Source organism: Alligator sinensis, unplaced genomic scaffold, assembly GCF_000455745.1.
Source record: "Alligator sinensis unplaced genomic scaffold, ASM45574v1 scaffold317_1, whole genome shotgun sequence".
NCBI lineage: Eukaryota > Metazoa > Chordata > Crocodylia > Alligatoridae > Alligator > Alligator sinensis.
This window is the reverse complement of record NW_005842582.1, coordinates 516,359-542,986: the sequence shown is the minus strand read 5'-3', so window position 1 is coordinate 542,986 and position 26,628 is coordinate 516,359. Positions and strand designations below refer to the sequence as shown.

The window sequence follows — 26,628 nt, the reverse complement described above, 5'->3', positions numbered from 1 at the left end:
CAAAAAGGAGCATGTTCTCCAATTAGTCTGAATAAGAGATGGGTCTCCTGGAACTGCCGACTTGAGGCCGAGTTGATTGTCATTATTTCTGACTGGCTGACTTTCTGCTTGTATAGCTGGGCCCCCTGCCTATCTGAACAATTCTTACCTTCCATGGTAATGCAGGGCTTAGGAGCACAGCCAGGAGCTTGGGCCATGTAAATACATCAGAAAACATGCACAGATCCTGTTTAACCCAAAGTGGGGAATGCGGAGGATGCCTGTGATCAGGACACATCTCCTCCCCTCCATGTTCATTACCACTCCCATCAGCTGCAGTCTTTGCACAACACACACAAGGTGTGCACTGTCTCTCCACCATGTTGTCACTCATGTTGACCCTCCTCCTCATTTCTCTGTCCTCTTGTTCTCATGAGACCTGGCTCCCCTTCTCCTCAAACCCACCTCTACATTACACCCTCCTCCCATCTGGCACCTTGACAGTGCATCCAACACTTCATTGTCAAAACCAGCGCCTTTCCTCCCCACATTCACCCCGAAGGGCTTTGTCTTTCACACAGAGGTCCCACCATGGCCCTTGGCCACCTCTGACCCTGGTTAAGCCACCTCTTCTTCCAACAAGCCTTCTCCCTGGACTTTCCCTAGTTGAGCACAGCTCCCAGAGGGCTCTCTCCAACACGAAGATCCTTCATCACTGCCACCATCTCCTGTCACCCTGCCAGAACCTCTCCCCCACAGCACTCAATCCTGGCCTCCCTCAGGTGACCACTGCTTCCTCTGCTCCCATAGCCCTGGGTCACCTCTGGGAAAGAGCTGTGAGACAGGGACCCCTCTTCCTGCAAGTGGGAGGATGGCACTGGAGGAGAGGATGGAGCTGTAACCAGCTTGGCTGGAGCCTCTCTTTCAGACTTCCTCCAAGATCACCTTCTCAGTCGCTTAGGCCCTGCTAGACCTCTCTTTAAGCTACCACTGGCTTCCTCCTGCTCATGGTATTACATTTAAAATGCCTCAAAACTCTACACACCACCTAGTACTCTATTACTCTCAGCTCTCTCCGCCCCAGGGCTTGCAAACTGGTGCCCCTGATGTTCACTTCCTTCTCCCACTCTCACCCTAGAGCCTTTTCCTGCCCTCCCCCTCTTTCTGCACCCCATGCCAACTGCCATACTCTCAATATTCAGATCCCCATTCTGCACTCGCCTCCTTTCTGGGTGCCTGCCAGAAGGACACCTATAATAATCATCAGGAAAAGTAAGGCCTCACCGCTGCCCCTACATCCCTTTGCCCTCTGCACATACTATTTCTTCACTCTTAGACTGGGCTACAGTTTGCCCTTAGAGAAGCATCGTATACAGCACCAGGCACACTGCTGACATTAAAATAACAATCAACCCAATATGCCCATCTGCAGATCCTCTCCAAGGCTCTCATAGGCACTTGCAGACCAATGCCATATTGGGGCAAGTAGGGTTCTCCCACTACTGGAAACACTCCTGAGGTCTTTTGGGAATGATATTGTCCTTTCATGTACAGAGCAGATCACTCTTGTCATTACTGATCATGAGGACCACTCTCCTGCTTCCTAGTCATCATCTCAGCTCTGGGGATAGGCCTACTTCCCTGTACAGATGCAACTCCTAGACCCACTCAATAGGGTTTGCAGGAAACTCCGGGCAGAGTAAAATTTTGTTCTGCTTGGCCTTTATCTGTGTTTTTTCTCAGGTCCCTAATCATCTCTCATCTCTGTGACGCTTCCTTGATGTGGCTCCCTTTGACACACAACACTACCATTTCACCTGAGGGCCACAAATAACAACCTATGGTACAGGCACAGATCTGGGGGAGCGGTGCATTGATGCAGTTTCACACACCCCCGCTTTGATTCCTGCTCCACCCAAACTTTAGAACCAACTGCCTGGAAGGGGCAGCAGCATTTCTATTCAGACAGAGCTAAAGTCAGCTGATTTCATGGCTCATTATAATGTACCTGATTATTGCTAATCTCTTCACTCCATAGGTGTTACCAACCCTCCCCCTTTCTTAATGATCTTGATGTTCTATTCATCATGTTATCCTTTCTTTTGCAATTCTGCTTTCTGTTAGCCATGCCTGGTAGTATTTCTCATTTATTACACAGACTGTTTTTAATTCTAGCTAAAAATCTTAACTCAGGTATGGTAATGTTAAACTTAGATGAACATTAACTTGGGGTGGACATGGTTGACAGTGAAGTGTTGGATCACTATCAAGATGCTCAAGAAGGTTAGGTTTTGCTTTACAAATCTGAATGAGAGATGTACATTTAACTATGATGACTACAGGACTAACAGAAAAGTATCTTTTGGCTGTTTTGGCTTAGTTTGCTGTGCTTTTGAAATATATAACCTAGCAAATCAGTGTACATTCCCATAAAGTTATATTTGTTTTTGTTTTGATCTTAAACTGGATAACACAGCCCTGGGCCCCTAACATATTAGTAAAGCTTTTAGTTTCAATGGCCTGGAGAAAAATGTGTTGTGTTGTGTGACATTGCACCATACCACCTGCAACTCCGCTTTTCAAAATTTTAGATCCACTCATAGGCCCACCATCCAACCTGTGAGAAACCTTAAGTTAAAGCACCAGCTAAAGCCCCTGATACATCTTACCCTGGATGGTGGAAGGCACAGAGCCCCCGCAGGCATAGTCTTCTGGCTTTATGACGAACACCACAAAGAACTGCTCACCTGTGAAGTCCTTCTTCTGCATGAAAATAAAACAAAGAAAACCTTAGAAGGAAGGACAAGGAAGCTACTTCTGCATCCAAGTTAAAGGGGTTAAGGCAGCTAAAGGTCTGATCTGGACCAGACAAGCTGCACTGAATTGACTGCATCCTCTTTTGCATGTGCAGAACCACAGCATAGATGCATCTGTGTAGGCCTGAGGCTGTCTAGGGGCATGCTTTATGTAATTCAGTTGAGCTTAAGTGATGCTGAAGCAAAGAGAAGCATCTGCACCATGTGGTTGCCTGACTGTAAGAAAGTCACTGGTGAATCAATCCCAGCTGCACCAGCAGAGATTTCCTGATCCAAGGCCAAACTGTGCCCTTAACGTCTTAATCCCTCAAAGTGCTGTTTGAACCTCAGTTAAGAGCAGCAGGGCTATAGTCTAGACCAGCAGTGTTCAACCTTCTTGCCTAGTGGGCCAGACTGGCAGTGCCAGGTTCATCTGCAAGCAGGGAAGGGGCATGGCCAAGCCCTGTGGGGGATGGGGGCATGGCTAGGCCCCAACCTAGCCCCACGGGGGGAAGTGGCAGAGCTAAGCCCCAATGGGAGGGAAGGGAGTGTGGCCTGACCCAATGTGCGAAGAGGTGGAAGTCTGGCTGGCTGAGCTCCAACTGCCCACTCAAGGCTTGGGGTTTGGGAATTTGGCAGGGGAAGGGTGGCTGTATTAATTGCCACCACTCCCCTGCCAACAAATTTCCTAACCAGTAGGGAGCCCTGTAGGCCAGATGTAATGGCTCTGTGAGCCACACCTGGCCCATGGGCTGGAGGTTGAGCACCCCTGGTCTAGAGACACAAGGGCCCTGGTTCCAGTCCCTGTCCTGAGCTCACTAGTGTACATTACTTCCCCAAGCACACTGTTCACATGCTGCCACAAGTGTAATTATCCCTGCTGGGCATGTTCAGCTGGAGCACCTGAGTCACACTGGACTAAAATGTGCAGTCGCACTGAATATCTGCATGCCCTCAGTGTAATATGAGATCTAATCAGCGACTCAGACAGAAGAGCACTCTGCTACTGGAATGAAAGGTCTGTTGTTCTCCAGAGAAATAGCCAGAGTTCCTTCCAGACAGACAGCAAAGGATTCTCCAAAGCCAGGCATCATGCATGGGGCCCCTAGGACACTACTTTGGAATCAGAATCCTGCCTTCCCCATGTGCAAAGCACACAGCAAAACCAGCAGGTCCCGCCAGGAGTGGCTGGGGATTCAGCTCTACCAGGAATCAGGGTCCTAATACAGATTCCTAAATGCAGGCTTGGGAACTTCATTTTCGGCCCCGTCTCCATCTCACATAGTGGGGCACATTCCAATTTGTAACAGAAATCCCAGCATCTCACGACAGGAACAAGCACAGCAAGTATTTTAAAACACAGGTAAGTGAGTCAGTACTGTGAGAACTTCTGGGGAGAGATGTTTTGAGACCTTTGGGCCTGCTTAACCCATGAGGCAAGTACAGCCCAAGCAGTGTCATGGACAACTTTTCCATATGCTTGCTGGGATTGTAAAGGGTTTCAGTTTTTAGGGCTGAGGCAGTATGTGACTGGCTGCAGCTCCCCAAGCCTCTTCTCTGGGAAGACAGCCTGAGCTGGGTAAATTAAAGCAAAAAAAGGAATCGGATCACCTCCCATGCTCTATAACTAGCCCTGACACTACCCTGTTGTGTGGGTTGAGGCAAGTCACTTTCTCTCTCTCCCTGAGACAGCTTCCCCATTTGGGGTTGGAGGTGGCCCTGCCCAGGGCAATACCCAGTGGGGGTCTACTGGGTCCTTTGATTCCTGTTCTACCCAAAGTTTAAAACCAACTGCCTGGCAATGGCAGTGGCAGCGGCATTTCTAGTCAGGCATCTCTGAGGGAATCACTTGACTTCATGATTCATTACAATCTACCTGATTCCTTCTAAACTCTTCAACCCACAGGTGTTAACGACCCTTCCTCCTTTTTAATGGCCTTGATGTTCCACCAATCAAGCTATCCTTTGTTTTGCAATCCTGCTGTCTGTTAGCTGCTTCTGGTAATGAAGATTCTATTTCACAGCCCTGCAGATTACTCCCAACTCATTCCAATGAAGTTATATTTGTTTTTGTTTCAATCTTGAACTGAATAACACAACCCTAGGTACCTAGCATATTAGTAAAGCTTTTAGTGTTTTTTAACTCAAGAAAAACATGTGGTGTTGTATATGTGACAATGCACCTCACTCTATCCGCACCCCCCTTTTCAAATTTCTAGATCCACAGTGGATGCACAGAGAGGGAGTCATTGAAAAAGAGCACTGGGACACTGGGGTGGGAGTCTCACCTGGATAGTGATGGCTGCTTGCTTTGTCATGGACTGATAAACACCATTAAACTCCACATTGTGGTCCAGATCATATACTGGGCACTAAAACAGACATAAACAATGAGAAAGTCCAACGAATTTTGTAAGGAGCCATGAGAAAAGCGGACTTGCTTTGCCACCAGATAGTCAGTCTGGCCAAGCTCCCCCAAACTCAAAAAAGCAACAGAAGCCACATTCTTCTTTAAGAATGACATGGTACTACCTGTCACAACCCCACCAGGACTTCATGGATAGTGGAAGGGCTCTGCCTGTAATCACTAGGGCAGCAGCCCCAGTGCTAAGTGTGCATGCAGGGCCTGGCAAAGCTGCTCTGAGCACCTCAGCCATGACCAGCACTCCACTGACCTCCAAAGTCCCAAACTAAATCAGCCTAATCTTGAGGGCGGGGAAGCAGCCAAGCCACTTACCCTGCCTGTGGCTCAGGGTGCACTGCAGCAAGACAACAGGTAGAAGGCATCTGTTATGTGCAATCTAACACTTTTCCTCATTTCCCCCCCACAACTCCAGCCCCCACAGCTCCCCACTTCCCTATTTTGTACAATCACCTGTTTGCCCTAGCTGGACCCTGAAATGCAGGGCCACACGCAGGGATTGAGATCCCCACTCCATCTTCTCCTTCTGGCTGTTCCAGCTCCTCTCAGGGTTTCTCAGATAGCAGCCAAGGCCTCCTTTACCTCTCTTTCTCACTGCTCCCCAACCACCCAGTGCCTGTCAGGACTGCCTTGGAAAAACAGGTGGCCCAGCCTGCTGCTTCTCACTGCCAAGGGGAAGTAGCCATGACACAAAGGGGGAAGGACCAACAACCATTGACAGAGAGTCAGGAAGAGAAGGGACTTGGTAGGAAGAAAAACTGTGGAAGGGGGAGGGAAGGGTTAAGTGGAAGCAGAGAACATGAACAAATTTCTCTGAGGCACAAGTATTTCTGCTGCCCATTCCCAGCTCCAGGACCAACCTGCTGGGTGACTGGGGAAGGTCCTGTTATCTCTGTGCCCCCAATTACCCATCTGTAAAACAGAAGGCAGTACCACTGACCTCACTCACCAGCAGGTGAAAGATGGGAGCATTGTCACCAATAGCTCAGTATTACAAGGCTGGATGAGAAAACTGTTTCTTTCTAACTAACCTCCACAGAAAAGCCACCTGAGATCTCAGCATGTTGGCCTTTCTCCTTCCTTCCACAGGGCCCTCATTCCCCTCCCCTGCCCCTAGGCTGTTCCTCTACAGTGCAAACTCCTCAAGGCTTCCCTCGACTAGGTTCATGGTCTCGCATGCTGGGATCCAGGTAGGCCACCATGCCCCAATCCCTTGCTGTTGCAGGCTGAAAGGCTTTTCCCATCCCCAACTTACCACAATATCCTGAACAGAAACCACGGAGCAGGGATAGACGGTCTCCGATACCACTTTGATGATGACAGAATCCACATCTTGAGGGAACTTGTACAGGAAATACTGAAGAAAGAACAAAGTCCCATGAATTAGAGGGCAGGGGAGTCCCTCTCTCATCACCTCCAGGGCTCAGAGCAGCCCCAGGAAACCTGGCTGAGAGGTCAGACCTGAAAGGCTTTCCTCAGGCCATCTTGGACTTCAGATGTTTTAAAAAACCCTTGAACTCCACAGGAGGGCTTGGCTGAAGGTACAGAACAGCCCCCTTTCCTCTCAGCACACATGTGCAAGAGAACAGGCCTTATGAAGAGAGGCTGCAAGCTATGGGATTCTTCAGCCTGGAGAAGCGCAGGCTCAGGGGTGACTTGGTGGCAGCCTATAAGTACATAAGAGGTGTGCATCAGGATCTGGGGTTCGCCAGAGCACCCCAAAGGATGACAAAATCCAACAGTAACAAACTCTTGCATGACAATTTCAAGCTGGACATAAGGAAAAACTTCTTTACTGTGCGAGCCCCCAAGGCCTTAAACAAGCTCCCCAAAGAGGTGGTGCAAGCACCTACTCTGGACTCTTTCAAGAAACATTTGGATGCTTATCTTGCTGGGATCCTTTGACCCTAGCTGACTTCCTGCCCCTGGGGCTGGGGGCTGGACTTGATGATCTTCCAAGGTTCCTTCCAGCCCTAATGTCTATGAAATCTATGTAGTACAGGGCATATCCCAAGAGACACCTGGGCACCGGAGTTAGAGAGCAAGTCCCACTCATTGCTGTATGGCAGTGGGTAAAGTTCTAAAAAGTGAATGTACAGTAAACTCCATTTCTAGACTGCAAGAGGTGCAGTTTCTGTTATGCAAGCAAACGGAACAAGAGCAGTGAACCTACAGACAGCAAGCAAGGCTGCTGGACACTTCCCTCTGTTGTCACTGGCTTATCCCCTGACCAAAATGGAATGGTTTGGGCTAAATGTATCCATGATTGCTACTTGCCTCAGGCTTCTGGGGTTTGTTTGGTTTTTTTTAATTTAGTGAAAATTATTCCACCATTTTGGAGAACAAGGCTGGGGAAAATAAGTCAGTTTGCCAATGCTAATTTTTTTCTTTTCCTCCATGGTTAGAAGTAGGGGCTTAAAATATAGCAGACAGATGGCCCTGGAGTCAGAGAAGCACCTTTTTCTGTCCCTAAAAAAATCATTTAAATGTGGCCAAAGAGTAAGGGGGGGGGCAGTGATAACCCACTAGAAACTGGCTACTACAATTAGAAGCTGAGTGGAATAATTTTTTTCTTGGTAGGTCAGAAAATGCCAGTCTGTCGATACCAAAATATTTCATGGAAAATCAGACAGGCTCCAGGGAACTCAGGCACCCTGGCCTATGACTCGCCAGCAGCCCCATGGCCAAGGACATGACAAATTTCAGTCCAGGCCAACTCCCTGAGAGTTGGGGAACAAGGGTCACTGCAGGGATCAAAGCAGCTTTGGGAGTGCTCGCACAAGTAAGGACTCTGAATGTCTTCGATCTTAGTGCTACACCATGGAGCCTAGAAGTTTGGCAGCTTCAGGATGCCCAGCAAGGAGAGTAAATGCCCTAAGACATGAAACCTGAGCTGGGGCTCTCAGGCTTCTCAACTCCCTATCTCAGAGAAGGAATTTGCCAGACTCTGGGGGACTCTCTGTACTTCACAGTCCTTAGTAAGGAATAAGAGCCTTCCTTCCTACCTCAGGAGCCAGGTAAATATCTTCTCCCCTCTAGGACAAGGGTTCTGCTTTAAGTTTTGGGCAGAACCAAACCAGAATTTTTCCAAGTTTGTTATTTTCCACTAGAGATCTTTCCTTCTGCTCCCACTGCTACAAGCATGAACAGTTCACTGCAAAATGAACAACTGCACCATATTCCAGCTCTAGACCTTAACACACACCACTCAGTTCCCACCCTCCTGCACAGACTCTAGCATGGGAACATATAGCAGCTGGGCTGCGGGCCAGTCAATGAAGCAGCCAAAGTGCTCAGTGCTCCAGTTACAGGCTGAACAGTAATCCAGTGGTAGGCAAGCAAGGCTGCCATTAATAAAGGTACATCTGCACTGCATAGTGTGAAGAAAGCCCCAAGCTAGCTCCCAATGACTTGGCATGGGCACCAGAAGCCATGTAGCCAAGGTCACAAGAAGCTGCTCACGGGTACATTTTCAGCAGGGAACATTTGCCCAAGCCGAGTTGTGTGCTGATGAGCTGAGACGGCATTGGTATTCAAGCAAACATGCTCAGGCCAACTCAGAGAGCTCTATACAGCACCGCACTGTGCAGAGTAGAACACCTTCAGAGCACGCTCTAATTTGTACCTAGGGCCATGTCAGTCCCTGGAACAGAGATAATGTAATGCAAAGGTAGCCTTTATACCTCAGACTCTTGCACAGCACCTCCAGGAGGGCACATATCTGGGACAAAGTAAATCTGTAAGTGAAAATACCTGTTCTCTTAATCTAGGGCCCAATCCTGAGAGGTGTAAGGAGCTCACAATTCTCACCAACTTGAATAGGTAATGGAAGTCCTCAGGATTATTACATCTACTCAGGCCCTCTGCCAGTCATCAGCATTTCAGCTAGTTCTGGATGCACTAAAACCCCCCAACCCCACACTAGTACACAAATAGGTTTAAAAAATGAGCACAGACAGAGTCACCTGCCTCTGGCAGTAATGTTCATTCAATTCTGCTCAGATTAAAATAGTTCATTTTTTGCATGCAACTGTTTTGGAGAGTTTCAAAGATGTTAACAATTTTTTTTTTTTTTTTTTTTTTTTTTTACAGTGGTCCTTGCTCATGAGCAATAGCATCTTCAGAGCACTGCTGCATTTCTACTGAGCAAAGATCTTTTAGCCATTCATCTTCCTGCTTACTCAAACAATGAGCTCTAAAAGCAAGGAGAAAATTAGCAAAAACATTGAAAAGGAAGAACATTTTTAATGGGGCCGAGACCAGAGTGTTACCTAAACTTTAAATATGAAAGATTCTTCTCTAGGGCTTCCTTCCAAAGAGATGTGTTAAGATTATTGTATGTCAGCACTCAAATAATTGTTTGATTTTTTTTTTTTAAATAAAAGTTAAAACCTTTTCCCTATAAGTATACACCACCACCCCCCACACACACACTTTTAACCCAGGAAATCTTCCCTCTCATTTCCTATACATTATATTCCTTTCTGCACATCTGGAAAATAGAGTATGGTCAGGAATGGAGTTTTGAGATCAGTGAATGCTTTTGTTTTCAATTTATTTCCTTCTTCATTTTGGTTTCTTGTTCTCTGGCTCTAGATAGTAAGAGAATTGCTTGATGAAATGTTCAACAGTTATTTACAAAAAAAGGGTGGGCTTCCAATTATTAAGCTGTGTTCTGACCATTCCAACCACAACTAAAATCAACAACCTAATGTATCATCCACTGTGACAGATGATAGACTGCAATGACATCAAAGATAACTCAGCCTGATCCAAACCCCCCTAAGTTCAATAGAAAGGCTCCCATTGGCTCTCACGAATTTTGCCCAAGGCTGTAAGTAATAAACATCATCATCCTTGTGTTCCTACCATAAACAGATGTCAACGTAAGAAACCTGACAGCAGAATCAGGCAGACTGAGATGCCTGGCAATGAAAGATAACTTTGACCTAAGAGGTAGGGCAGAACTACCAAAAAGAGATGAAATGGAATAATGCTTGGCTATAAAGTAGGGGTGTGCAAAGCGGGCCCTATTTGATTCAGATTCGACCCAAATCAGGGACAGGGATTCGATTAATTGATTCGGATCACTGTCCCTGATTCGATTTGGCCAAATCCAAATCTGAAGATTTGATGCTGATTCGGAGAATCAGCAATTCAGACAGACATAGCTTTTAAAGTTTTTCCTACATACCTTGAGGTAGCAGGTGCGGCTTGTGAACGCTGTGATGCTGCGGCGCATGGAGCGTCCCACAGGAGTGCAGGGGGGCCCTCCCCATGCTCAGCGGTGGACCCAGAAGTGGACCGAAAATATTTCTGGTCCACTTACGGGTCTGCTGCCGAGTGCACTGGGGAGCCCCCATACTTCTGTGGGACACTCCATGCGCCCCAGCATCACAGCACTCACAAGCTGCGCCTGCTACCTCAAGGTATGTAGAAAAAACATTTAAAGCTGTGTCTATGTCCAAATCTCCGAATCTCTCCAAATCAATTCGGAAGGTTCTGATTCGATTCAGAGAGATTAAAAGGGTCCTCTGATTTGATTCAGATTCGGCAATTCGGCTACCAAATTGGGCCAAATCTCTGCCAGATCGAATCAGGGACTGAAGCTTCACACAGCCCTACTATAAAGCACTCAAAGAGGCCAGATTAGGTCATTGGGGGGCGGGGAGGGAGGGCACTTGCCACTCCTAACAGATTGCCCAGACTACTGAAGGAACGTTTCTGAGTAAGGGTAATCACAGGGCAGTAGGCCTGGCCACTGCCTTTGGAAAATAGAGAGGGAGGGCACAAAAAAAGCTGCAGCTGCAGTGGCAGCTGGCTATACCAGTGCCATCAGCACTGTGACTGCTCAGGGCACAGAGTTGCCCTTGCTATGCCTCTGCTTTTAACATCTTTTATATGGTGTCAAAGATGCTCTGTGAGAAGCAGAGGCTTTGCATTGGGACCTCTTTCTAAACCCACAAAGATGCCAAAAACAGGGGAAAGCTCTTCATCCTGAGAGGAAAACAGACTTGTTCACAGAGGTTTTTGCCCTCTATGCCTGCTAGGGTCATGTCTGTACCCATTTGCTGGTGAAAAGACCAATGTAGGAGACAGCATGAAAGACTCCTGCTTACCTGTGGCTGAGAAGGGCTGGCAGTGAAGTTGAAGGCTTTGTCTGTCCTGGAAAGGAGAGAGATGGGTAAGGTGAAGGCTCCCTAACACTCATAGAAGCAAGGCCAGCACAATCACCAATTTGACAGTCCTGTAGCGCTGCCTTTGGGAATGTTTCAAGCAACCAGACCAGTGGGGTGTGTGTGTTTGTAGGGTGGGCCACTCCCTCTTTTTAGTCATTCTAAGGGACTTAAACAATGGGAGAGAGTCAAACCCATTGTACAGGGGTAGAAGTGAGTGTGCACACACAGGGCAAAATGTGGTCAGCTGGAGGGGGGCACAGGGCAGGGCACAGAGGCTCACTCTACGAGATGTCTGAAACACCCAGCCCTGGAAGCTCAAGCAGAGAGAACCGTCTCACCAAAAGCTTCTCAGAAGTTGGCAACTCCAGGACACAACTACAGGGGATCCAACTGCTCTTATGAAGCCAACAGGATTGTCCTCCTCTTCCTGTGCAGTGCAGCCAGAGCCCTTTTCTGCTAGCCCCACCGCAGAGGACAGGAAGGGGCAAGGCCCACAACTCCACAGATCTCCTAAAGCCATGGGGCACAAGATCTCACACACTGCCTCCCAGTGTCAGGTCTGGGTCCCCTGTGGCTCCCCGTCAACACCCAAACAGCACAGCTTCATCGGGTCTATTCTTTCACAGGTTCCCAGGGTGGAAAAGCTGCAGACAGTCTGACTCAACAAAAAGCTGGCATTGTTTCTAGCTGTCCCCATGGGTGCTAAAGAGAGCAATAGGCATTTTTCCCATTTAGACAATCCTGCCTGCCCCATGTCACAAACCCCTCCAGGCCAACAAGAATTTGTGTGTGTGGAAAGGTACAGGCACCCCTGTTGCAGAAGGAGTTGACCCAATTGTTCCATATGGGAAGCAAATCCCCTCTGTGCACAGACCACGGCAAGCAATCTGGCCCTACATATCTATGGAGGAACAGCAGGTAAGCAGAGTCCTCATGGCAAGCTCTACCCAACCCCCATCCTCAAGTATCACAACAGCCAATCCACACTGAAACCTAAGAAGAAATACAGCATAGCACTCTCCAGAGGACACTGAGCCAGTGGTTGTAACCAGATCAGAAAAAAGGAGTGAAGAACATTATGATTAGGCCCCAGGACTGGGAAGCAGACATCATGCCTCAAAGCCTGACCTGCTTAAAGCAGCTGTCAGGGAGGGAGTCCCGTCCCCACCCTTTACAGCCACCCAAGAAGCACTGCACTGCATTCTAGGTGCTTCATAGGTAGGTTTCACCTTACTCAGAATGAAAGGTTGGCCAGTGCTGGAGCTTGGATGCTGGGCCAGGAGGACCAGTGGCCTGCCTTGGTGTAGCATCCCTTTGTTGCCCTTAGTTGAGAGGTGCAGAAACAAACAGACAAGGAGCTTGTTCCTGTTAAAGGCTGCCCAGTGAAGGGGCTACCATGCTTCAGGGAGCCTGCCTCACTGGCTGGTGAAGAAAAAAGATCTACTTATGCTCCTCAGGACAGATGCAAGAAGAGGAGCTAACTTGGGGGGTTCTTGAAGGTAAGTGGAAATGGCCGCTCCAATTCTTCCTAGTCCAGAGTGACAATACAGTGGGGTGGCTCCCAGTGCCAGCCCTGCCATCACCACAAGGAAGACTGCACTTCCCTTCTGAGGGATGCATTTCTCTATCCTCACCTGGCACTATGTATCTGGATGTGACCAGAAGATGGCAGCTCAGGCCTCATGATCCAGGTGACAGCTCTCTGAGGACCTATGGGATCCCCCCTCCCCTGAGAACATGGCTTTAGTAAAGAGTCTGAAATGCCATGCAGCTGTGAGTCACACTAAGCTGTGCTGCGATGGGCCTTTCACTGCCCAGCACAGCAGCAAGGGACATGTCTGCAGAGGTCATAGAACTCTGTTTCATCTTCTAGGCTGGGCAAAGCACAACACCAGGCACTGGACCTGTGTGCATCGGTGTATGACTGGGAGCTGTCCAGTCCCTGGAGAAGCCTGCATCACACAACCACCTCCCTCACACACCCTACTTACATGAGCTGGAAGTTCTTGACCCTGGTGACCAGCAGCTCATACTTGATAGGAGATGGGGCCATGGAAGCCACATCAACAAAGATGACCTGCTCCAAGGGGCCAGTATCCAGTGCAGGCTCTGTCGGGCACAGGGTCCGGCTCACCTCCTGGTAGTTGTAGGTCCTCTGGTAACTGCATCAGCCAAAGAAAGAGACAGTCAACAGCCACTAAGTAAAAGACAGAAATAAGCTCTTCTCCTTTACATCTCAGACAAACAGGGTACCTTTCCCCACACAGCTGGAGCCTGAGACTGAGAATCCAGGGTCCAGACTTGTACACAGAACATGAACCCCATGCTTGACAGCACACACATTCACAGAAGGAGGAGGGGATTCTAAAGTGCAGAGTGGACAGGATCCCCTGCCATTTCTCTCTCTCCTCCCCCTGATCTAACCCTTCTGTTGTTCACAGCAGCACTGGACAAAATCTCCTGCACAGAGGTGAAGCTGCGCTCTACTTGCCTGATAGAAGAGTCCAGACCCAGGGAAGGAAATTTTGATCAGATATCTTCAGCAGAATGTTTTCACCTGAAAAAACTAATTCCTGGGTTGGGAATAGGAGTGCCCTACTCTTCCTTCCACCCAACAGGCCGCCAGTCAGGACGGTCAACCAGGGTGTGATGGACTTGGGTCTAACTCCTTCCTCTGCCTCACAGGATTCAAACTCCTTCTCCTTTCCGTCCTTCCTGGAGAGTGCCAGAAGGCAGGGAGGTCTCAGCCTCTCCAGCTGACACTCTTCTGCTTTGAATAAATAGTTAAATGTTCATGGGAACAGAGGCCAATGCCCAGGTGCCCCAACCCTCAGGTCAGCATCCTCACCATCAGCCTTCATCTCCCTCTCTCTCTCTTACTGGTCATTAGACCAGAATCTTATCCAAAATGGAACAGCTTCACCAGGAGTGGTCCACAGACACCCACCACAAGGTGCCCAGGCACCTGGTGATGAGGAGACCCTCCTAAGAGGTGGTTCCAATCCTGCAGCGTGTAGATCTAAACTCAACCTCCCCCACCCATAATCCAAGTAGATGCCCCATGGCTAGGTTATGGGATGGAAGGGGGAGCTCTATGACCTCTTCCTGGGTGGGAGGGGCGGGGGTTGCTAATTGAGCCTTCCTTTCTCTACAAGTACCAAGCATTTGATTTCAAGTCAGAGTAAACATCCTGTTCAGCACAAAAGTTTGTTTCCTTGTTTGTTTCTCACTTCAGCAAGATACAAACATTTAATTCCCTTCAGATCAAAATGAATCCCCCTACCCTGATTTTTCTGGCTCAGCAGTCCAACTGAAAAAAGGTCTGCAGTCTCATGCACAGTCCTTGCCCAGCCGTCCTGCAGGGAGGGAGCGGGCTGGACACCTATGCCAGGCACAGCTGGACTCTGCAGCACCAGACCCAGTAGAACAGGGGTAGGCAATTATTTCGGGCAGAGGGCTGCTTACTGAGTTTTGGCAAGCCATCGAGGGCCACATGACAGGCAGCCAGGGGCAGATAAATGTTAATTTTCTAATTTTTAGGGGCCCTGTGGGCCGGATAGAATGCCCCCTGCAGTAGAATAAACCACCCTGCAGCACTGAGGAATAAGGGTGATCACTTGGAAATTTTCCCTTCAGCTGTGACTTGTGGGTGAGACAGAATCTCAGTGACAGGGAGGTTCTCAGATGTGGCTGTGGTGGGGGAGTTGGGCACCACTATTCAGGAGAGTGACCTGGAGGTGCAATGTGCAGATCACACCATGGTTTCACTGTTGCCCTCGAGTTAGTCATGAGGCTCCCCTGCCACTCCTGTGCCCAACCCCAACCTTTACCAAATCTTTCAGGCTTTATCAGTAGTTAGCTCTGCAGGCTTTGGTGGGTCACAAAGCCAGGTTTATCATAAGTGATGGATGACCAGAAAAACAGCCCTATTTTAGGATACTCGGGAATTTATCACTATTTGCAAAAATTAAAAGCAGAACTTTCTGCCCAACAACTATACCACCTGTTATTCTGGGGAACCCGGGCTACTCTGCTCCCTGGCTTATTAAGCCAGATACAGGAAAATGCTTGGAAGACCCAAGTATTATCTACCCATTCCTCTTGTAGATGTAAAATTGCTGTTGTGCATTCAGCTGGCAGACTAAGGTGCCCAATGATACAGCAACAGAGCTTGATGGCTGTAAGAAATGTTTCCCTTGCATATTCTCTGCACCTTGTATTTTGCACAGTGCTGGAGAAACCAAAGAGCGAGAGATCTGATGAGCCGGAAGAGGAGACGAGGACAGGTGCGAGCAGGCCAGAACAGGGCAAACTGCCAGGATTACCTACAGAATGAATGCCAGGCATGCTCTACGCAGAGGCTTTGAAAAAGGGCATTGCTGGGTTAAGTACATCTGTGCAATTCACCTTTCAGCAAAATGGTGGTGGGAAAAACCCAGCACCATTTCACCTAATGCCTGCAACCTTGAGCTCATAGGAAACTTAAAAGCCAAAAACCACAACCCTCATCACCCTAATATCCCAAGACTTAACCTAAGATTGTTTTAGCTCCCAGGGAAATATTTTTTCTGGAGAAAAAAAAGGGACAAAACTGGAAAGAGAATCTCTGTCACTTACAGGCCTCGAAAAATCAGTGGGACCTGCCATGAGAGCACTCCCTTCTGCTGGCGAACTACAAAAAGGACAGGGTACTGCAGGTCCTCGGAGTCGCTCTTCACATACACCCGCACAGCATCCACCTGGGGAGAAAGGGAGACGTATCAGCAGGAGTTAGTGGAAGGTACTTTAGGAACAGCCCGTGTCTGTTGGGAGCTCTTCACTCCCTTACCACTGGCTTAGTCCAGTGATATTCAAACATTTTAGATTCAAGGGTCCCCTCAGAAAATGCCAGCTCTCAGCTTTCACACATTTTTTGACTACAGAAAAATAACAGAGAAATTCTTCTGTTGCAAAAAACTCAGAAAGACCACAACAGGACAGAACATTTTTGGCACTACAGATGTCTATTTGAAATCTCTGGGTTTATCTTGTGAATCAGGTGTAGGTGTTAGCATTGTTAGGTGAGCAAACAGCACTCTGGTTGAGAAGCACTGACTTAGCCCAGGGAAGGATATATCCCAGAGATGGGCTCCCAGGTGGAATCTCAGAAAGAACGAGACAGCGACTTTATGAATTTAGTTAGAAAGATATTCCACTTTGTAGGCAGAGGTGCTGGTGGGAGAGGGAAGGTGCAGGGCAGGGGAGTGAATAGTCAGGACTGGTGTCATTGGCAAAGCACAGGCAGAGGCTCCAGTAATTAGACACAGGGGTCCCCCATGACAGGGCTGAGCTGGAAAGCCTGCAGCTACAGAGCTGGTTGCAAGTCATTCGCTCTACACTGGCTGGAACCCAACCACTATTTGTGATTTTAAAGTATCAGACCAAGTGTAGGACTGGATCCCAGACCTGCACCATCTCCAAACACACTTCCCATCATCTCTCCCTCCCCCCAGCACACCCAATGCAGCATCAACCCTGCCCCAGACGGGGTACAGCTGCAACTGAGATTACCTCATACAAGCTGGGGGAACTACTCAGCCCCTGACCAGCCCAAACTGCTCCTTGAACCCTAAACAAATCAAAGTCGGGGGCACAAGCACACAGGATGGAAAAATAACCTAGGTCTGAAGAAGCCAAGGCAGGGATACCTGCAGAGGATTCACCAGGAGGGAGGCTGTGGTAGAGCTGGGAGTGACCCATGGAGCATGAGACCTTCTCTATTCAGACAGATGACCTTGGGAGGGAATGGATGGTGTTTCTTTTTATGAAGGGAGTAGGCTCTACCCAAAAGGTCTGGTTTAATGATGCTTGTCTGGCACTCCACAGAAGCCTGTAGCACAGACATGAGCATGTCATCCAATTCTCTAGGGTCCCGGTTCATTGCCTTAACCACAGGGCCACCTTTTGCCTGCCTGCTGATAGCCCTGGGCTTCTTCACTGTAGTGGGATACCTTCACACACAACTGCTGGTTGGGCCACTGCAGCTGTGCATCTTGAGCTTTGAAAAGGCAGGAGGGTTTCACACACCACTGCCAAGCACACAAGTTTAATCCAAGTTTAATGAGCTGCAGTGTAGATAAGGGTTGATTCTGCCACAGAGAGGGCCCAGAGTTCTCATCCTGGCGGTATCACGACCAACTTTGTGAAATCTCTTTTGTGTGTATTTACTGCACCTGCCGAAAAGGCAGGTATGACACTTCCTACTTGGGACAAGCACATATTTTGGGACACTTGAGACAAGCACATATTTTAAATGGAGTAGTAGTGTAGCCTACTGAGCGAGAGCAAGGCATTCTCTCTAGTGGCTTGACAACCAAAGACAAGGGGCTGCTTCTGCTGCTAGGTAGAAGAGTTCCTTTGGATTCCTCTGGAAGGCGACAAGGTCTCTGATCATTGATCAATCATGCCGAGTTGGGCCAGGCATTTGACCCATCACACCTGCCCCTGATCCCTGGCTAATGAGATTGCCCTAGTTTTGCACCAGATGGAGCTGCTGAAATCACTGTTTACTCCTTTTAAGCACACCGGCAGCCTCAGGCTTCAGGCACACCATGACAAGTCTCAGTCTGTTCTAGCAAACCTCACATTCACTGCTCCTGGTGATTTTCTTGGCCCCTGACTTGGCTTTAGCTTTTGTGGACTCTGACCTTGCATCTCCCCTGGAACGAGGCACTGGCTCTGACCCCTGGTTTCTGATCTTGGCTCACTTCTTGAACTATACCTCTTGGATTTTGCCTCTCAGCCTTCCTGGAACTTGGTCCCCATGTTTTCAGCGCCTCCAACCTAGACCCCATCTTGACACTCTGATAATCTGCACTCCTGCCTTGCTGACCCCCTGGTTGCTCGTGGTGGCCTACCCACAGGCCTGGACACCCATGTCCCAGCCAAACCCTTACAGAAGGCTTTGGATTCAAACTCTGCTTTGAGAAGCAAGCCTACCGAACTGTAAGGTGTTGGGTCTGCAGCTCAGCCTAGACACAGCTGCAGGTAGTCAGCAGTTAAGAGTCTGCCTGGCTGGAAGGCTAGCAGCAGCTGGAACTCACAAGGGAATTAGGGTGTAGCCACAAAGACGCTTAAACGTTCTGGGAACAGAAGGTAAAAGGAGGAGGAGGAGGGAAGGCTGTGGTGCTGGGAAGAAGCATAGAGCCTGGGTAGCTTCCTCAGGATCAGAGAAAAGACTGCAGGTTTTGGTTTATCTATCTGTGCAGCAGGAAGTTACCAAGATCCTAGAGCACTGATTCTCCACCATGGTCCTGCAGCACCCTGGGATGTGCCTTGAGATCCTGTTATGGATGTTGCAGGGCACCACACACTGTCAGCACTGTTAGGTGTGCAAATATGTTTCCCAAGATAAACTCAGATATTTCAAACAGGAATTCATAGTGTTAAAACCATTCAGGCCTGGAGTGATCTCTCCAAGTTCTCTGCAACAGAAGAATTGCTCTATTATTATTGCGTAGTCAAAAACCAAGTGAAAGCTAAAAGCTGGCATTTTCCAAGGGGTGCCATAAGTCTAGCAAGGGGTACCTTGAGTCTAAAATGGTTGAGACTCACTGTCCTAAAGCGAAGGAAAAATAAAGGGAGGCAGCTTATCTGCCTGCCAAGTCCTGATCAACTATGAAGTTGTTCCCCCAGGTGCCACAGAAACCACCCTCTGCAGAAGACACTGTCCGTTCCAGCATCTTATGGCCAGAAAGTATCAATTAACTTTGAGCAACAAGATAAGCCATAAACAGAAGAAAGCTGCAGCCTACAGTGAGCAGCAGTGCGCCCAGGAAACCCGCAGGAGCCAGTCTGCTCTAGAGGCCAGATATGCCGTGACAAATGCCTGCTTCCTCCCATCACCAAGGCAACAAGGAATACTTTATTCCCTTCCAGGTGAGAGAGGGATTTTAATGCAAGCCCATCCATCTGAGTCTTTTGTCGCAAAAGGACAGCACAAGCTGGAGCCCAGAAGCTTCAGAGAAACCCCTCTTACAGATTTTTCATTTTTACAGCATGCATCTCTGTGCACAAATGCACATGAACACACACATATGCATGTTTGCCTGGGGAGAGTGCACACTCCCAAAGAAGCAAGGAAATCCGTCTACACAAGGATACCAGACCAGGACTCTTCTGGAGACTGGATCTGGCAGCTTCTGCAAAAAGTAAATTGCCATTAAAAATAAAAGAGCCAATTTTCTAGCATTGCTGGCAATGAAGAAACCCTCCCCTGTGCAATCCCAGCCAGAGGCTGCCTACCCAAATCTGCAGAGGGAGCAAGAGCAGCATTCATTAATTCACTGCTCATGTGAACACAGAGCAGGTCTGGCTTCCCTAGGATAATGAGTTTTGCAATTAGAGTTTAATATATCCCCCCTTCTTTCCAGCTGGATTTCCCCAGTTCCTCCTGCTCCTTCCCATCCAACACCAGCTTGTAAACAGATCAGAGACAGGTACTGCAACAGGTCCACGCTACAGCTGTTACATTAGGGAAAAGTGATCATACAAGCATGTAAAATGCAAGCCAAGGGTTCGACTACAATGCAGAGCCCCTGATGCTGCTGCTAAGTCAGCAGGACCCCCTGCTGCAGACCTAGTGCATGCGGGGAAGGGAAGGGGTTCTGCCATTGTAGCCTATACTCCTCAGATAACAGAAAGCCTCTTCTGCGGGCAGAGCTGATCCACACTGGGGGACGGTGGGGGGAGTTGCTAGTACAGACATGTTGCTAGGGCTCCAATCTTTCACACCTGCCAGCTGACCTCTCCAGGTATCTATGCCTCACAGCCTGGGCCCAAGCTGGAAACAGTGAAGAGACCTCCTACCCTATTCCCATACCACCACCACCCCCCCTCTCACTAGGAATCCCAGGAGGGAAACAGGAGGATAGGAGGGGCACTGCTGCAAACTTCTCTTTAAACACATGAAAGTGGCCCCTCAAGATTGGACAGGCTGCCCAGGGAGCCTGTGTTGGCAGGGGCAGATCCAGGATTTTATTAAGGTGGGGATGAAGGAAGACCGATTACAGCTGCAGGGATACACCCTCTACCCCCCCTGGGGTGGGCAGACCACCCTGGAGAAACATCAGGCAAGGACTTTTTTCTTTAAGTCCTCCAATCAGATAACAATCACCCTCTCCCTGTCCTCCTCCCTTCCCCTTGTTGCTCTGAAGCACATCCCTTCCCCTCCTATGCCCCTCTCCCCCTCCTGCCATTGTCCCCGTGTTCCCTGGCTGACCTGAGGACTGCCAGGTGGGGGGAGGTGAGGCTCCAGAGACACTCCTGCACCCCTCTCCAGACAGGGTGCATAGGGAACGGGGCTCAGATGGGTCGATTTCCACTCCCTGAGCCTGCTCCCAGGCAGAAAGCAGGAGACCCCTGCTCACTGCAGCAGTTGCCGCTGTCCCCAGCTGACCAGGGCAGGAGCAGCTCTGGAGCCGCACAGTCCCCAAGGACTGCAGAAGTGTTAGAGCGGGGTGGGGTGGATGGGAGGTGCTGCTGAACATGGAGGGGAAGGGAAGAGAGATTTTTTTACTTGCTTCAGGGGCTTAAAACAAAGCAGGGAAGCATCTACGTCACTGCACCCCCTCTGAATCCAAACCCGCATGTCAATGTGCATATGGAGAGCTGTGTAGACCTGCCTGGAGATCAGAATCAGGCAGGTCACATTAACATGGTAAGAAAAAAATAATTAGTATGAAGGTCTCTGTCCTTATCTGGCAGTCCCTAACATATTTGCTGGCTTCACAATCTACCCTGCACAGAAGAAATCATTCAAACTTTCCCTGCTCTGGCAGACAGCGCTGAAAAATGGGACAAAGGGAAACAAAACAGGGTGGGGAAGAGAACAGAGCAAATTTTATACTTGACATGCTGTAGGTCGGAGTGGCCCATCTGCAGCACAGGTGCCACAGTTGGCACAGACAGCCTATATGTGTGTGGCACGCAGCAAATTAGGAAGGGGACAGGCAGCACAGCAGCAGATTGGGAAGGAGGCAAAAAGAGCAGCAGGTCAGGCAGGGAGCACAGAGCAAAAAGAAGAGCATCAGGTCAGACATGGGAAGGGGACCAGAGTGGCACTCAAGGAGCGTATGGAGCTAATTTGTGAGACCTGACAAAAAAAGGTTGGCCCCTACTGTTCTAGATAAAGAAGGGCGCTAGCCACAAATGCTGGGAGAATCTGCATGCCCAGTCTCAGTCTCCTCTTTCTAGGCTCACCTAAACTCAAAAACCGAACTGTGGTAAATGTTCCAACTTGAGTACCATGACTATGATAGTGGCAGGGGAAATACCCTGACCGAGGTAATGCAATTAAAACAGCACTGTGTAGCGGAGGGTGCACCTTTGCCTGCTTGCCGACAGAACTCCCTATGAAAGCCTCATAGTTAGCTTCCCACTGGCTAGCTTCTAGTGGGAAGATCTCAACAACGCGGCTACTTTATGGAAATGGAAGACTTCTCCCTAGCTTGCTCCGGAGGCTGTACAGCTGAGGGCAAGCGAAACCTAGAGGCATCCGAACCTCAAGCCTCCGGGCTTGGGTTTACATGTGAGATGCCTGCCAAAGGATTTGGAAGTATCTGAAGCCCAAGGCTGGGGTGAAGAATACTTGCCGGTAGCAGGGCCACATACAGTTTCTGGATCATTCAAACAGATTTGGATCTGATCTGGCTAATTTGACCTGGGACATGAAAAATTTTCCTTAAATAAAAAAAAAGAAGTTCCAACTTGAGTGCAATTGTGGGAGCCCTTGTCCCTATTTCAGTAGGCCCACATAACCAATTCAATGAATGGAAACTTATGCCAGGAGAATGCATAGTCCAGCCCTTCCAATCACAGGTGCCAGTGTACAGTAGCACTTAACCCTGAAACAAGTCCTTGGAGCAGGGGCCCTGCAATAACACAGTGCTGACACTGGACTGCACTACTATAATCTATATCTGGGTAAACTTTAGTTAAGTGTCAGAGGGAACCCATAAAACTTTCCTACAGTTGGTTGCTACATGAACCTAGGACTCAAGGGCAGGAATGAATGCTGGTTATCTTATACTAAATCACCAAGTTAACATTAGCTGTAAGTGTACTGTGTATTTGTATTCCTATAAAAACTCAGAGGGTTATTATTATTATTATTCTATGAACAGCTGAGCACATGAAAATTTTACTCAGACTCGTACACTCTGTACTTCTCAGGACTTGACCCTTTACATTTATTCTGCAATCATTTTGCTAAATCTTCCTGGCACCTCAGGTGCCCTGGATCAATTTCTCATGATAAACTGTTTGTCTCACTAGGTACACAAGGGCCAGATCCTGGGTACAGAAGGCCAGTGGAGTACATGCCAGAGTACCCAACATTTGGGGCATAATGTGGGAGGAAGGGAGCAAAGCAGAGCTCCATCCAGTGGCCTGTTAGAACAGCTGCTGGGCTGATCTAAGCAAATGCTAGCTCTGGGCCAACCTGGAATCAGTACGTTCCATCATGCATCAAGCAGGGTTTGGACACACAAGAGAAATGACCCTTGTGCCCTGAGGGGGATTTCTTGTTTTCTACTTAGACACTTGTCTTTTTATATGCTAGTATTTAAGACACTGTTCCGCAGAAAAAAAGCATGCTTGGAGTCTTCAGAGCAACGTCTTGTTTGGTGCCTCTTACATGGCAGTATGTTTTTAAGTGTCATCCCCTTGGTCGGTCTTACAGTTCAAATATCATTTACTCCCCATATTGGACAGGACTCCTTTAAAATATTACTTTTTCTATGAAAGCTGTAGTGTTATACTTTCACTGGCATACAATAGATGTGAAGGATTTTCCATATATTTCTTGTTGAACAATATATGTTAATTGAAAATGAAAAAAACTGACAACAATAGCTGTAAAGGTATTTCAAAGTGCAAAAGAACTTATTTGTATGAATTAAGCTACAGACACATGTTCATTTATAATGCTACAAAAAAGAAAGCCCTACAGGGGTGTGCACACAAGCACAGCCCCTGACTGGAATGCTACAAAGATGCCTTAAAGGCATGGCAACAGCTGGAAGCAGCCACTGCTGCAGGTACACCAGCTATTACCCATCCAGTGATGACAGCAGCTGTTCCAACTGCTACCACCACTAGACAATCAGCCGCTGCCAGTGTCTCTGTGGCTGCAGTGGCAGCAGCAGAGCCCCAAGCAGGGCTCCATAACACTGGGTCTGGATGGACTGTCAGAGAGCCAATCCAGTGTCCTTCCTTCTCCCTTGGAGAGAAAGTATGGAGAGGCGCAGGACTGTGGGATGCTGAGGGGGTCCAAGAGACTCTGTGGTGCTACATGCAACTGTCCATGTTATACACGACACTACAAAACAGTGATACAGAGAAGCTCTTCTTTGAAAAAGGATTTTTTTTTGATGGGTGTGCCACTGTCATGGTGCTACAGATGGCCTGAATGTGTTGATGCTCATCTTCCATAGTGTTACCTAGATGCTCGTTGTGCTAAACTGGTAATGTGTGTCCGTAGCCTCAGTTACAATGTATTTGGGAAAAGAATCACCGGGGCCAATATTGCAATTTAATTCTAAACCCCTGCCAATGCCCAAAGTTTTCCACCAAAACAATGCCGTATTTCCTCCACTGCGAGTCATTTAAGGAGGATAAACAGCACACTTTTCAAACTAAGTTACCTTCACAAACTGCCCCCTATATACAGGTAGGAACACAATACTATGCTATACATCAGTCTCAGGGTACTATCTATCTGAGAAACAAATAAGCAGCCATGGAATTAATAAGCACAATAAAACAAATGCAAGATGCACATTCACTCTTCACTGTGAAAGACCCATGGTCTCTGAGCACCAGAGGTGTTTTATTCATAGATTCATAGGCATTAGGGCCGTAAGGGACCTCACCTTGCAAGATCATCGGGTCCAGCCCCGGGTTGCTTGTTTTGTGCAATTCCTAGGAGGCTTGGCAGTGGCTTGAAAAGCCCAACTACAAACAAATAATGTTTCCCCCAAAATGTCTTCCTCTATGCAAGGTGCACGGCCCAAAGTTCTCTCCTACAGGGAACACAAAGGGAGCCTGGTCCGTGCTCTACCCTGAACATGAGGCAGCATGGAAGGCAGACTGGAGGGGACAGACAACCCACTCCTTCCCTAGTACCTGCACAAGAGAAGCACAAGGAAAGAACTGTTCCTAAGCAAAACTACCCAGCAGTAATATCAGATTGGAGATGACAGCAGATACTGATCATACAGTCAAACAATTATACAATCAGTAGATAAATGCAGATTATCAATAAAAAAAAAAAAAATACCACCTGAAACTCATTGGGGTCAACACTGAAGAGTGCCATCCAGTGGTAGGCATGGCAGCCAAGTAGTGCAAGCCATGGACCTGATACCAGTGCAACAGCAGAAGAGACAGGAGGGAGGAAGCACAGCATGGTACTTGACATGGCTCCACAGCAAAACTGGAATCTGACTGATTGCTGCTCTACCAACATAGCTGCAGATATACCAGATGATTTTTTAGTAGGTTTCCTCTGTAGTGTACGTATGTTCAGATAAAGTCACAGAGAAGACCTCATCTTTATCAAAAAATTCAGTGCCCTTTCCTATTGCATTTATTGTGGCTTTATTTCTCTTGGGATTGCTGCAGTATAAAATCATCTCTTCCCTTCACTGCTTCCACACTGCTACCAGGTTCTTTGACTGGAAATCCAACTGTGCATGGGTCCAAGTCTTTCTGAGCTAACAGTTCTCTTTGCTGTGCAAGTGATGTTTTAAATCACACAATCTTCACTATGGTTCTCACATGCAGCCACCATGTTTCACACACAGAACAGGAGCTAGGGTGATGTAGGTGTTAAATCACATGGCTGACACCCTTCGAAGTCACAGCAGAAGTGGTCACAGCATGGCCTGTCAGATTCAACGAATCTGTGAATTCTGCTAAATACCTTGTCAGAAGGACACGAGAAAGGAAAGGACGCACAGAACTCAGTGCAGTAATAAAAGGGACTCCACTTGGTTTGCAGGAACTTGGATCTTTATTAGAACAATAGGCTCTGTGCTGCTGCTAGCAGCCATGTGGCATCCTCAGACCTATTGCAAAATTCTCCAAGCACATGGAGCTTCCTGATGTCATCCTCCAAATCACCACCACTACATCTTGTGTTTCACCCTGCAGGTTCTTACACACTGAGGCACTCTGGAGAAAGAAGGAATAGTAAGTCTACAGCATGTGGAATTTGTACTGCACTTGGGTAACCAAAGGTTACAAGGGGAAAACAAAAATGACCACTCCTATTTATGTCTGGCCAGAAACTGCAACCAGTTCTGCTGGCCTCAAAGTTGCTCACATGTCAGGGATTCCTGCCTTCCTGGATCTGGCAAGCATAAAGGAGGAATGACAAGTGACAAAGCCAATGGCCGTGATGGATTAGACACATCACTGAAGGATGGGCAGACATGCTTCTCGGGAACCAGCAGCGGGAAGGAGAGAATCCAGGCACACATGTGTCCTGCACGCACGTGTAGCCCCTTTACTTACTTACTGACCAGGGGCAGAAGCAGCAGCAGAGGAATCGGCAGCGGGGGCAGCAGCAGCTGATCCCCCGAAGGTAAGTGGGGAAGGTAAGGGGGGCGAAGGGACCCGGCACAGCTGAGCCGGATCCGAAGGGGAAGCCCCCCGGGTCCCTTATAGCTGAGCAGGTAGGGAGCCGCGCTCCCAAGCCGCGCAGCTCGAACAGAGCGCACCGGTGTTTGCGCAGGCGTTCACACCGGCGGGTGGGCAGGAAGGGCCAGGAGGGAGACTCCTGTACGGGTAGAGCGTAGACACCACACAGATCTAACAAACAGCAGTTTATACAATGGTGTCAACGAGGACTGCTGCTAGGGGCCTCTGCCCAGGGGGCAATCCTACCCGGGGCTGGTCTGAGGCCTTCACCCAGACTGAGCCCATGGGGGAGCTGGTGTCCCCCTGCCTCCTGGCCTGCGGGGGATCCCCAGCAGGGCCGGGGAGGGCAGAGATTGGAGGCCCCCACACCTGTCCGGCAGGTGTCCGTCTTAGGGCTCTGGAGGCACAGGTGAGGGAGCTCCGGGAGGAGGTTAGCAGGCTGAGGGGTATCAGGGAGGCGGAGGATGAAATTGACAGTTATTTCCTTTCCCTGCAGGACCAGACACCTAAGGAAGAAGCACCCCGGGGAGTGCCCTCCACAGCAGAGTGGCAGACGGTCACATCCAGGACC

At 48.6% G+C, this 26,628-nt stretch overlaps 1 protein-coding gene across 1 annotated transcript in view; it reads right to left on the bottom strand.

The window, feature by feature from the left end:
- Positions 1 to 26,628, bottom strand: part of SIDT1 (SID1 transmembrane family member 1) — a 64,992-nt gene that overhangs the window by 24,665 nt on the left and 13,699 nt on the right. Inside the window, exons 2-7 of the mRNA XM_025214444.1 lie at positions 15,993 to 16,114; positions 13,367 to 13,537; positions 11,316 to 11,361; positions 6,452 to 6,553; positions 5,063 to 5,146; positions 2,649 to 2,742 (exon numbers count right to left, since the gene is read on the bottom strand). Of these exons, the coding sequence (XP_025070229.1) occupies positions 2,649 to 2,742; positions 5,063 to 5,146; positions 6,452 to 6,553; positions 11,316 to 11,361; positions 13,367 to 13,428 (388 nt within the window). The 5' untranslated portion in view covers positions 13,429 to 13,537; positions 15,993 to 16,114. The remainder of the gene's footprint in view (positions 1 to 2,648; positions 2,743 to 5,062; positions 5,147 to 6,451; positions 6,554 to 11,315; positions 11,362 to 13,366; positions 13,538 to 15,992; positions 16,115 to 26,628) is intronic.